General features: G+C 38.9%; 1 protein-coding gene across 4 annotated transcripts in view; it reads right to left on the bottom strand.

The window, feature by feature from the left end:
* LOC122829855 (voltage-dependent T-type calcium channel subunit alpha-1G-like) overlaps positions 1-14,051 on the bottom strand; it is a 174,154-nt gene that overhangs the window by 53,623 nt on the left and 106,480 nt on the right. For all 4 annotated transcript variants that reach the window (XM_044114740.1, XM_044114742.1, XM_044114741.1 and 1 more), the window contains one exon: positions 12,114-12,299. In XM_044114740.1, the coding sequence (XP_043970675.1) occupies positions 12,114-12,299 (186 nt within the window). The remainder of the gene's footprint in view (positions 1-12,113; positions 12,300-14,051) is intronic.

Below are 14,051 nucleotides of genomic sequence, written 5' to 3' on the forward strand. Positions count from 1 at the left end.
ACTGAACCTACAATAGGCAAGCAGCTTGGTGTGAAGAAGTCAACTGTGGGAGCAATAATTAGAAAAACGGAAGACATACAAGGCCACTGATAATCTCACTCAATCATGGGTGCCACACAAAATCTCAAAATGGGTCAAAATGATCTCAAAAATCCCAGAACCACACGGGGGGATCAAGTGAATGACCTGTTGAAGGCTGAGACTAACGCAACAAAGGCTACTGTCAGTAACACATTACGCCACCAGGGACTCAGATGCTGCAGTGCCAGACGTTCCCCTGTTTAAGTCAGTACATATCCAAGCCGTCTTACGTTTGCTACAGAGGATTTGGATGTTCCAGTAGAGTACTGGGAGAATTGTCATATGGTCAGAAGAAACCGATATAGAACTGTTTGGTAGACCCACAACTCATCATGTTTGGAGGAGAGTGAATGTTGAGTTGCATCCAAAGAACACCATGCCTCAGCATGATAATGATCCCAAGCACACTGCCATGAAGGAGTGGCTTCGTAAGAAGCATTTCAAGGTCCTGAAGTGGCCTAGCCAGTCTCCAGATCTCAACCTCATACAGCCCTTTGGAGGGAGTTGAAAGTCTGCGTTGCCCAGCGACAGCCCCAAAAACATCACTGCTCTAGAGGAGATCTGCATAGACAAATGTGCTAAAATACCAGTTACAGTGTGTACCAACTAGGGATGCTCCAATCAGGCTTTTTGCTGCCGATTCCAATACCGATCATCCATGAGGCCGACATCTGCTGATTACCGATCTTTGTTAATAGCCTGGAATGGCTATTAAGTATTCAATTTAAGTATAAATGATACTGTTATCTGGCAAAATGGAAAAATTCTCTGGCAATAAATTCACCTTGTTTAGACATAATACACATGTAATAAAAAAAGATTTTAGATATGTTACATGCTGCAGCTTTAAGCAGATGTTTGGTGTGAGAGTTCGCTGTCTGGTGAAGGTTGAGTGGCGCTATGTCTGTGAAATATTACTACCAGTAGTGCATAGTGGCGGTCCAGGAGCGAGAGCAGAACCAGCATCTCAAATTGCCAGCTCGAAGATTAAAATTATTTTTTGGGTTATTTGTTTAGCTTTCTGACCGTGATGCTAATCCGGGTGAGGATTGGTAGTTGTACTTGAGAACTCTGTCCTGAGGAGTTTTTACCGCTGTGTGGTGGACAGCATTCTCTGCACCTGCATCACCGTGTGGCACAGCAGCTGCACTGCTGCTGAGAGGACGGCTCTGCAGAGGGTGGTCAAGGCTGCATAGAGGACTGTGGGGAGCAACATTTCCTCCACCTCGGACTTCTACACAGCACGATGCAGGAGGAGGGCGCTCCTTATCATGAAGGACTCCACCCATTCTGCAGACAGGCTGTTCCAGCCGCTCCCCTCAGGCAGGAGGCTGAGGAGCATCCAGAGCAAAATCACCTGGCTGGGGATCAGTTTCTTCCCTTCAGCCATCAGACAGCTGAACTCAAACTGCACCAAATGCAGCTTCACCTCAGTTTATTTACACACAGACACATAACTATATATATGTCACTTAAATTACTTTATTGTTAATTTGTTTATTTTATTTAATCATTTATCTATTTAATTTTTTAGTGTAGCGGATTTCTTTATCTTGGTCCTGAGTACAAATTTTGTACCACAAACTCTCAAGGTGGTATGACAATAAAAAATCCTTCAATCCTTGAATCCTTTTAGCAGCTATTTAACATGAGTCATCTAATTAATCTATATAATGTCCAGGTACTGTGATGGAATTACTAAAACTGAACTTTTCAGTCATTCTAATTTATGGAATGAGTCTGTATATTTCCTCGGTGCTTTCACACAGTTGAAAACGGTTACAAAATTCACTAAAACGTTTTGTAAAGATAATAATAACAATAATACACTCACCAGCCACTTTATTAGGTACACCTTGCTAGTACCAGGTTGGATTCCCTTTTGCTTTCATAACTGCCTTAATCCTTGGTGGCACAGATTCAACAACGTACTGGAAACATTCCTCACAGAGTCTGGTCCATATTGACAAAATAGCATCAGCTATTTGACTTTGACTTGAATTGATGCTCAATTGATACTAATGGGCCCAAAGTGTGCCGAGAAAATATCCCCTACACTGGGTGTGCACATATCCAGTGACCTCACCTGGAGTACCAACACCTCCTGTCTGGTCAGGAGCCTACTGTTCAGGCTGGTGCACCTCCACCAGCCTGAACCGTTGATACAAGGCAGGCTTCATGACGTTGACGCCAAATTCTGACCTTACCATCTGAATGTCTCCACCAGGCAACATCTTTCCAATCTTATATTGTCTAATTTTGGTGAGCCTGTGCGAATTGTTGCCTCAGTTTCCTGTTCTTAGCTGACAGGAGTGGCACCAGGTGCAGTCTTCTGCTGCTGTTGCCCATCCGCCTCAAGGTTCAGTTGTAACGATGTTTATTTGAGTTACTGTTGCAGTTCTATCAGCTCAAACCAGTCTGACCATTCTCCTCTGACCTCTGGCATCAACAAGGAATTTGGCCCACAGAACTGCCTCTCACTGGATATTCTCTGAAAACCCTATAGATGGTTGTGTGTGAATATCCCAGTAGATCAGCAGTCTCTGAAAAACTCAGACCAACAACCCTGGCGCCAACTACCATACCATGTTCAAAAGTCTCTTAAATCACCTTTCTGTCCCATTTTGACGCTTGGTTTGAACTGCAGTACATCGCCTTGGATATGTCTACATGCCTAAATGCATTGAGTTGCTGCCATGTGATTGGCTGATTTGACATCTGCTTCAATGAGCAGTTGGACAGGTGTACCTAATAAAAGTGGCCGGTGAGTGTATAGTCGCTATCATCCAGAGCTTTTTCTCTGTAGCTGTCGGTGAAGGCAGACGCTTTTTTCCTCTGCTCCCTCCCTACCCACCATTGCCCTGCTTGCTCTGTTTTAGTGTGACTTTTTTGGAACCTTTCTTCCAGATAAATCTAGTTAACTCTCAATGGAATGGATTAAATTTTTTTATAAAGAAGACAGAGTAATTGAGAGCCCACTTGTCCTGTGGGGACATACGTGCTGAGATATATCCTGGATTTATTTGGATTCATGATAAGATTTCTGCCGTTTGGAGTTGGTGGATACCTGGCATATTGACAAATCTGTGATGGATTGGGCCAGTTAGCAAATAGTCAGACTGACATGATGTGGGACAGAGGCTCAAGTTGGATGTGATTCTTGCTGCCCAGTTGTGAACCCTAGAACTCACTAGTGGGAAGGAATCGTTGTCAGAGATATTGCTAGTTCCAGCGGGAATGACCCTTCTAATTTGGCTGATTGAAATTAAGCAGATATGCACTGGTGAAGACTTTAAGGCAAATAGAAAAATTAGGAAGGAAAGAATATTGCTTATTTGAACGGGCTCCCCTGTGTCAGGCTATCTCAAATCTTCTGTAGGATATGTAAACAAGCCGCTCTTTCCTATCTCCTCTTCCCTTCTAAGGCATCTATGAAATCGTAAGGCTGGACTCTTCAGCCTTACGAAGATAATCTAATTGCTCTTAGATAATACCATACCATATCAGACACTGTTGTTTGGGAGAACAGGCTGCAACAGGGTTCACAGACTAACTGGACACAGTACTCATGGCCACAGATACATCCCCCCAACCTCACTCCCTTTGCTGGTTTGTGTATGAATGTTGGTTTCCTGATGTGTTATTTCTTTCCTGTCTGTTTAGTTTATTACTTTTAGAAATTGTTGAGTACTCATTACTATAGACCAGCATTTAGCTTTATACTGTCAATATTGGAGCAATACCTAGAGAAACTCCTGTTAGTATAGTTTACAAATCTAGAAGAAACTCAGAAGGTATAGCTGTTGCCTTGCAGCAAGAAGGTCCTGGGTTCGATTCCCGGCCTGGGGTCTTTCTGCATGGAGTTTGCATGTTCTCCCTGTGCATGGTGGGTTCTCTCCAGGTTCTCCGGCTTCCTCCCACAGTCCAAAAACATGACTGTCAGGTTAATTGGTCTCTCTAAATTCTCCCTAGGTGTGGGTGTGCGTGTGTGTGTGTGTGTGTGTGTGTGTGTGTGTGTGTTGTTTGTCTTGTATGTCTTTGTGTTGCCCTGCGACAGACTGGCGACCTGTCCAGGGTGACCCCGCCTCTCGCCCGGGACGCAGCTGGAGAGGAACCAGCAACCCTCCCGACCCCATTAGGGAAGAAGGGTGTTCAGATAATGGATGGATGGATGGATGAACAAGAATCAAACATGGAGCAGAAGTAATGTACAAAAATAATTGTATCCCCCATATTTCTTATCAAATTTCAATAAAATATGGTTTAATTTAAAGCTGAGAAAAGTGTCAATGTTTGGATATGAAAAACATGTATTCTCTTTGGATATAAGTCTATAAAAAGTTTGGTTTCTGCTAGTTCTGTCAAGATGCAGGAGAGGACCGTGCACATTTCTCTTCTATTGTTACCCATAATTTCATTTTACCCAATAACCTATAAGCTACAAGTAGTGGTGACATACTTCCATTTAAACTTTCACCACAAAGACCGTTTCCGGTTCCTCCAACTGTTTTTAGCCATTGCTTCAAGAGCTGTACCATGAACAAGAGACAAAAGTTAAAATATCTGCAAGCTACTGGTGTAACAACTGAGTTTTGTTTTGTGCCGCTGTGTTCAGTAATTAGCTGGTACCATCCAGTGCTTAGTTTTTTCATTTTCCTGCCAATATCAAGGCGACAACAGACCATAATCAAAATTTAGCCATTAAAGCAAACACACAGTTTGTAGCTGTCTGTAGTTGTATTTCAAACTTGAGGATACTAAAGATCCATGGTCAGAAATGGGAAGACGGAAGTAATTCGTGCTTCGTTCAGTGCAATAATTTGTTAGAGGAAAATAATGTGGGAGGAAATTCACTGCTACGTGAACAGGCTGAGAACAGAGGCAGCAATTTGGCACAAGGTAAGTCAATGTATGTTCATTAATGTGTTTGTGTTACATAGAGTATGAAATTATTTTTAGGCAACTCCTTAGTTTTTGTTTGTTTTGCAGTTAATGCGCCCCTTCACGTGCCCGTTTGTTACCGAGCACGGTAGTTTAAGAACAGCTTTTTCTGAAAATTAATCCATCTTTCTATTCTAACACCAAGCAACACATTCCAAACCTCACAGGCTGGTCAAATTAAAGTCCAAAACCTTTACTTTTCAGCCATATAAGTCTTACTGCTCCACATTAAAAAAATCCACAGATCTTCCACCTACGAAGATGGGCTTATTTTCCGAATACCAAAAATATAACATGATACCTTTGCTGTTTCAAAGTTATAATCCACTTTAGAGTGAATTTTTCCCCTATAATCTGTTGTTCTTGCGTCAGTCCTGACTCCTCTTTTTTCACTTTTTTTTTCCTCTCAGCAATTTTGCTTAGAAAAATGAAGCGACAAAGTAACATCAGCCCACTGCTTTTTTATTAAAATGGTAAATTTAGGTTTGCCTGGCCTTGTATAAACCAATACCTCTTCTATGCATCTTTTCTTTGTATTAATGTTGGTACAGATTATAGGCAAACCCTGTACTGGGTTTGCTAGTAGTTTTACTTTCAGCTACATACTTTCAAAAAGAATATTCAGATTTTAACATGCATTTTCTAAGCAGTAGATATTCAAATTTGCTCTTTCTCAGTAAATTCAGTGTTGTTACATCTCTGAAATATTTTCTGCAGTTTCTTTTATTGTGATACCAGAACTGGTTTACAAACATTTAATTTCCTGAGATATTGTCAATATATTTTCAAGCAAATCTCTCAAAAAGAGCTTAGGGTTTATTAGTTTTTGATTATGTCATGTGGCTAAATATGAACACTTAGTTTTTTTTTAAAGTTTTCAATTTTTCAATTTTGCATTGTAACACCTGATGTGTCTGAGCCATGACTGAGCCGCTCTACCAATTACCTAGTAGCTTGGATCCAAGCACCTGGACCTGCTGACCTGATCAGCCAGATCATCACAGCACAGACCAACTTTTTATTTACAGTACTCAGTTAAATTATGATCTGGAAACCGGAGGACCAGATATGCAGAAATCTACCTGCAGACTTTATTGGCTACCCTGACACTGCAGTGATCCTGGACTGAGCTGAACCAGACTTCCCTTCTCCTCCAGAGTAACTGCTAGAAAGTATATTATATATTCACTGTTCATTTTGTTATCCTGTTTGTACTTAAAATAAAATGTTATCCTTTTTTGTAACACTCTACATTTCAAACCTTTTATCCCTTATATCAGTGTTTACATTATATGAAGTGTTTGCATGTAGATATTAAAATGCATCATTTTCATACACTAATACCAGCAAAGAAATATGACTATTAAGTAATATGCAGTCAGTCATATAATTCAATATAATGAATAAGGCTAGATGATATGACTTACAAGATTTTCTTTCATACCAGATTTGATTTTAATCGAAATGTTAAAAATGACAGAAACTACTTTTCAAAAAGTGCCTTTATTTCAATCATCTCTTCTGTGAATTGTATAAGGAGCATTATGGCCAGGCTACAAGAATTTTTAATCACGAGAATGCAGTCATTGTAACAGCAGAATAAAGATGCAATTTTGTAACAATGTCTTAAAATTACAAGAAGTCGTTTTAATGAGAAATAAAGATTCAGATTGATCTGAGTAACCAGCTCAGTTCATGTGGTTCTGACCCATTTGTCAGTAATCAAGAGGATGTACATTGCCACTTCAATTGACCAAGTAAGTATCAAGGTAAAATTATAAAACAGAGCAAATATAGAAAATGGAAACAGAGCTATGGATAGGAATAATTTCTATATAAAGAAAAGCAAAAAAGTTAATAGCAGGAGACAGAAAAGTTGTTGGCAGCATTAGCTCAGTCGATGCCTCCCTCCAGGGAGCCACCAAACAGAACTCCTGTCCAACTCCAGCTATAATAAAAATAAAAATAGAAAGAAAACAGAAAGTTAAAATAAACAAATTTGATAATTCAGATCTAATGCATTCCAGATGCAAAAAATGTTGTGAAATTCATTATTGACATTTTATAAATTTCACATATCAATTAGAAGGTTTCACAAATGTTTGATTTATTCTGCTATTAGTGCAGAATAATCTAGTTAGGTTTGAAATGTCTCGGTGTTGTAGTTTTTAAAGTATAACACATTAAAAATCCTCAAGATAGTGAAAAAGCAAGTGTGTATATATATATATGTGTGTGGGCGTGTGGGTGTGTGTGTGTGTGTGTGATTATCACACAAATAATTGTGTAACACAAATAATTAAAACACTTAACATTTAACAAACATTTCTGTGAGATTGTCTCTCTTAGCTATGTTAAACATATATGAGGCATTATGGTGAACACATAAACGATTTATTAACTTACCTTTGAAGTTTGGATGAAGCTCGACAGATCCAGTTTAAATCCTTTGTCGTTGTTGGAGTGTTTAAGGACATCTGAATAATTCTACAAGCGTCATTAATAGTCCTGCAGCAATGGAGGAGCCATTGCTGACAGGCTGTTGCCTTTACACCGAACGTGTTGTATGTGGTGAAAAAATGTGAGAGTGCTTAAAAGAAAGTCTGTGGCATTTAGGCAGGGCGGGCCCACGCCTCCATGGGGACATTAATATGCTTTTGGGGCCCTCTAGTTCTGTTAACATTGTGGAGTGGCTGCAATCAGCAGTCCGATCATTAAATCATTCACACATCTGCTATAAACTTATTGCATCTCTGGCAGTACTGTTTACATTATTACATGTATAATATAGGATACATTTATTGGCCAACTGATTTATCGACCAGTTGATTTCTGGGTGCCGATTTCCTTAATTTTGGCGGATCATGATCTGCTGATACTTACATGTGAAGCCCATCTTATCCCCTAATCTTATCTTTGTCAGCAAAGTTTAAAAATCAGTCTCTGTCTTCTTCTACTTTGCAGTGAGAAATGTGACTGAGAGACCGACCCAAAAGGTCAGATCTGCACGTTTGTAGTTAACAATATTCACCCCACTGTTGCCAACTCACTGACTTTTTTGGTATTTTCAGTGACATTTGAGACACAAAACAAAATCTATATCGACCTAAATCAAAATTGACAGGTCAGGCTTTTTAAAGATCGGTCCCCAGGGATCGTCCAGAAAACTGCAATCGGTGCAACTCTACACACATAATCATGACATTCTGTGATTAAATTAATTTCTCTTAAGCATAAGAAGAGAGCTAAAAATGTTATTTATACCAGGTGAGTCTTCCTCTCTTGGAATGTGGACTGGTACTGGACTGATTCTGAGCCTTCAAATGATTTTAACAGAAGTTTCACATAACTTAGAAGTTGATGTAAAAAATGTTTGCGTCAGCCACAAAATAATTATGCTCAGCAGCAAACAACATATCCCGAATTACAGCATAGAGCAGCTCATTGATGTAGCAGCTATGTAGCCTGACATAAAAACATTTTGCTAGAAACTGTCAAACATTGAGAAGTTTTAATTACTCTTATCAAACCTTATCAAACACGGCGTTTTGAAGCCAAAAATACCTCAGAAATATACAGAGCCAACCATGAGAATCAAGTCATTTAAAGTTTAAACTCAGTTTCACACAAACACAAAGACACTAGCATGAATGTTTGGCTGTTGAACTGCTAATTTTCAAACTAATTTTCTATTAGCAGCTTTACAAATCTTTTACATTACATTAACAAGGCACATTAAAACAAACCTTTATCTTGGCTTTTTTCTATTCGTCCTCTTTATTTTCTCCCTCCCTGAAGGATAAGTCTTTTTTTTGAGACATTGTTTTGCTTACTTAACTTCTGACAGGAGTTTTGGACGTTTGGTTGCTCTGCATAGCAGCTCATTTTACCAGCTAAGCGTGCGGTACCTACCGCGGCCACCAGGGACCCAAAAAAAAACGTTTTGTTTTTTTTTATCTGTAAAATTATGATTTCTACATATATTATACACAAATTATCAAAAAATTTGTTTTATTATAGTAAAAACAAATTGTGTAAAAAAATTAAAAAATCAGCGCCACTGAGGGGGCCCCTTAGTGGCCTTGGGGCCCTAAGCGGCTGCTTAGTTTGCTTCTACCTTGGGCCGGCCCTGCATATAGGCCATTGCCACTGTAGGAGCCATGGTTTAAAATGAACAAACTTTGGCTCCTAACCTATATTAAACTATTTCATCCTATTTGATGACTGCTTTGAGTATCGATACATTCTATGAAGATATCAGATGAAGATATTTAGTCCAGGGATGTAGAGAAACAAGTGGAGAACAACTTAAAACCAGTTATGTTCTATTTTTCTCAATCTGTGTCAGTTTACCGTCACACGCTGACCCATTGCCATGGCAACTAACAAGCAACAGCTCCATGACCCCACAGAGCACAGATTACATTCAAGTGTATCAGGAACTAAAATAAAAAACCTCAAACACATTTCTCATACAAAAAAGTATGCAAGTACACCAAAACAGAACATTCAGTCCGTTACAGTTTTATGCTTTTTGGAATTTTCAGATGTTAGAAATAAATCATTCTGTTTTCCTCTATCTTTTTTACCTGCTGGCATGCTCGCAGACACACACGCATGCACACGTATGATTAAGGAAATGACTACATGGTACCGCCCTGCAGAGGGCATTCAGAGGACAGCAGGGGGCGCTGGTGGACATTTTTACAAAAGGGGCGCTGCTATTCGTTTGCTCGTAGGTAAACTTTACATCTTAAATGCACAACAATACCAGTTTAAACTTTGAGCAACTTACTAAAACTGTTTTGTGTAACATTAAAACATGCTTGGCTGCAACTGTATCAACGGCAGCTCTTCTTCTCTTCAGTGTTTGTTAGCTTCACCTGCTACTGGTAGCTTCACCGCATCAGTTCAGCGTTACACCAACTGATGACGGTGCTGTGATTCACTTGTCTGGTGTCTGATTTTCAAACATTTTATGTACAACAGAATATTACTCTTATAAACATGTAATTGCTAAAATCATGATACCCTTACTGTGTATCCCTCTGAAAGATGAACCCACTTAATTGAAGAAATCCTTCCATGGATAATACCATGATAGAGAGCGTTCATTTTATAGAGTTTAACACAGGTTAACACAGACAATGCCGTGCTGAACAGCAAAAAATCAAGATCCTATGAGTGGAAAATGTGGTAAAACACATGATGATTAAATGGTACAGCAGGTGAATGGCATGATGAGTGAAGATTACTGGTGGTGAGAATCAATAAACAATAAAATAAAACTCGTAACAAGAAACTAAAGGGGACATAACAATAAACCAAGAGAGGACAATACTAATCAATAAAAACTAAATGGATATGAATGAAAAACAAAATAAACTTAGGATGCATTCAGCCGGATAGACCGGTAGACTCGGTTTGATTGGGGACTAAAATTGCAACATTTGTTACATTTTCAGAACCGTAGTACGCATTCACACTGCACTGTGTCAGAAGACTAAAACTAACTGAAAAAAAACTAACTTCCCCGTCGCCTCTGGGGGCGCTGCACCAAGAACTACTGAAGAAATTGACACAAAATCTCAAGAAGACCAGCACAATTTTATTCTTCACAAAAAGTCAACAAAAACAGAGCAGTGTCAGAATTTAGCGGTTGTAGGATTTCTTCATTGATATACATTACTGGTTTGGACATTGCCTGTTAGCCGCTAACACTAGCAACACTCCTGCAGGTGCCATTACTACACGGTGAGTGTCCACTAAACCAGGGTGTTTCAATGTGGAAAGAGCAGGAATCTGTTACAAAATTATCGTAGTGCCTTTATATACCACCCGATTTCTATAAACATAGTTTAACAGGAAATTGCTGATGTTTGTAAGTATTCTCCCTTGATATAAATCTATAAGCAGTTTGGTTTCTATCAAGATCCAAGAGAGGACTAAGCAGATTGCTCTTTTATATTGGTGAATAATTACACAGTTTCTGCTGTTAGTTTTATTAGTTTGTCAAACTGTAACAAACGATGACTCAAATATTTTATATATGGGACATATGAAATATGTCATCCTAATTGATGATTAAATATTCAAACAAATGACGCAATTAGTCCCGTTTTTGTCATTTACTAAAGATTTAAAAATGGCAGCAGCTGCAGAGCGCCACATCAACAGGGATTTAAGCTAATAAACAGGTGAAACAACTTTAAATCATTTATATTCTGGTTTTCCTCGCTTCATGTGTCTACACACAGACCCGTTGCCATGACAACCGATACAACTCCCTTAACCCGCAGAGCAGAGAGTAATATATTGACCAGAATATCCTGCGCTGTTCATTGCATTTTTCCTAGATGCCTGTAAAAATAATTTCTTTTCACATTGCTATTTTTGTTGTCTGGGAAATTATTTTTGATGAAACAACCATAAAAATCAAAACATCAATTATAATGATAGTAATATTAATAATAAAATACTTGCAGGCAAAGTATCCTACAAATTCTTTCATGGGGGCGGTAAGGAACCTGAATAATGGATAGGAGGCGCTAGCCCAAAAAAGGTTGACAAAACACTAGCATAAGGGAATGCCCTCTTAAGGGCCTAACTTAGATAAAGCTCTGGAAAAGTAATCAGAAACTGTTGTCAGGCACCATTTGCTATTTTTGATAAGGAGGCATGATAGTGGACCAATACTGTAATTTGGCCTTAATAAACTGGGCCGATGATTTCAACTCGCCAATTCTTCTTGAACCTCATACATTAGGAACCAACTTGGAGAACAGAAAAACTCCAACACAGGCTTAATGTTTATTTTGCAATAACGAAAAAGTTATTGCCCGACTACTCACTGTGGCTCTTTGGCCACGCCCACTTGAAATTCCACCGGGAGCTGAAAATTTTAATTGGGGGACAATTTTCTGTGAGGTTTGGTGACTTTTTGAATATGATAAAGCCCCCAAGAAGCCAATTCATTTGATGGAAGAATAGTAATAATAAGAAGAAACACTATGATCACAATAGGCCTTCACAGCACTTAGGTTGCTTTGGCCTAATTATGTATAAATAAAGCTAAGGAGACTTTCAAATACCTGAATATGAAGATGAAGAGCATTAACAGCATGCAGAATGTGGCTACATTGTCCATGGTCTTCATGAGCACCACCAGTTGCCTCCTCAGTGCAGGAAGGAAGCGCACCAGCTTCAAAACTCTCAGCAGGCGAAAGGTACGCAGCACTGATAGGCCTCCCTCAGCCTCACCCACAATCTCCCACACACTGAAATACACAGTGCACACTGGAATACATATCTACTTCTGGCAAACACAGATTCAAAAACAATCTCTTCATTCAGGGGCAAAAGAGTAAATAATTTTCCATGTAACATATGATAACTGAAGAACTGAATTTATGGTTACTATCACTTGTTTTCTACAGGGAGAACATGTGATAGACAAGGAAGTGTAGAGCTGGCGGTTGCAGGTGGGCTTAAAATAATTTTATTTTTCATTTTTTGTTATGAAATGCTTACTAATTTAACTAGATGTGCCTCTGTTTCAGAATAGCTCATTCAAATGATTGCATGACCTCTTCTACAGCCACCAAGTACTGCAGAAGGCTGATAATCACCCACAGATTCAATCCAGGTGTGGCAGAAGGGAAATGCCTTAAACATGCAGGGCAGAGGGGGTTGAGAACCGGAACTGATAAACACTGATCTAAATCTGCTAATCAGTGATTCAGTCTTTTGATTCTTAGGTTGGTAACTGGGTAAAAAGAACTGGGTCATTACTAATTGTGTGGGATCTTAATCAGCATATGGACAATTTTGAATACATTTAATCAACTTATTTGGAAATGTTTGTAGTTAATAAAAAATGTAATCAGTTTATTTGAAGTTTATACTGTGTATATATTGTAAACAAATTTTCCAACTACAATACAAATCACCTCTTGCAGTCTGATCAAAGGTTGACTGACAAAAACTACAGCAAAACTGTAAAGAAGTGGCTTCATTATGTACCAGAGTGGGAGAAAGACATCAAGGAACCACAGTGACACCAAACAGAGTCAAACTTGGGTTACCCAATACCTACAGTTTCCCTGGTTCATAGAGAACAAGGCTTAACCTCATAGACGCTGTTCTTTCATGGACAAAAGGCTGTTGTTTTGACAGTCAAAAAAGAGTTAAATATGCTTACACATCTATGCCTGTTTTCTTAAATAAAATGTATTATTAATGCCATGTTATTTTTTAAGTTTGTGTACACACATTTTTGGAAATATATTATGTAATGTAAGATAATTTTGAATGACATAATTAGGCCTGTTGTGATAAACAATAAATCAATTAATCACAGGATAAATTAAAACTATAAACGTCATTTTAATTATCTCCATTATCGTCTCTTCCAGCCTTTTTCTCTTTCTGTTGATGACACTGAATGAAAAAAGGTTCAACTCCACTGCTCTCCACTGACCCTCCCTTCCTCATTTCCTCAGTGTAATGTCCAGTTCACACTACACCATCTTAGAGCTGTCGGTCGATTGTCGGCCCATTTTCAAAACCTGAGAGATCACACATTAGCCGACAGAAATCCTAGGCATAACGGTTCCATCGTGCCGTGTGGTGTCCAACAATGGGCACAAAATAATGGTTACAAGTTCAGTTAACTCATTTTAAAACCAGGCATTAATCAATGCTTTACTACAATCTACCTGCAGTGCATGTGGCTCTAGTGTCAGTGTAACGTCCTGACTGAATGAAAACCATTATAATCTGTTTATGTCACGTTAATGAAGAACAGCTGAAAAGTTACCGGGTTCATCAACTGCGTATCAATTTCACTCCAACTCCTCCCCTCATCATTTCTATATTCTTTGCACCAAATGCTTTATAAACATTAATGTTTTTTCCACATATCATCTCCAATGTCCACTGGACTTCGGGTTGCGCCGTGTCAGCTGTTTGGGATTCCCCTCTGTAATCAGGAGGAGAATCCGGGCTTTCTGATTGGCTACCTGTCACAT

This window comes from Gambusia affinis, linkage group LG04 (assembly GCF_019740435.1).
Source record: "Gambusia affinis linkage group LG04, SWU_Gaff_1.0, whole genome shotgun sequence".
In the NCBI taxonomy this organism is placed as follows: Eukaryota; Metazoa; Chordata; class Actinopteri; order Cyprinodontiformes; family Poeciliidae; genus Gambusia; species Gambusia affinis.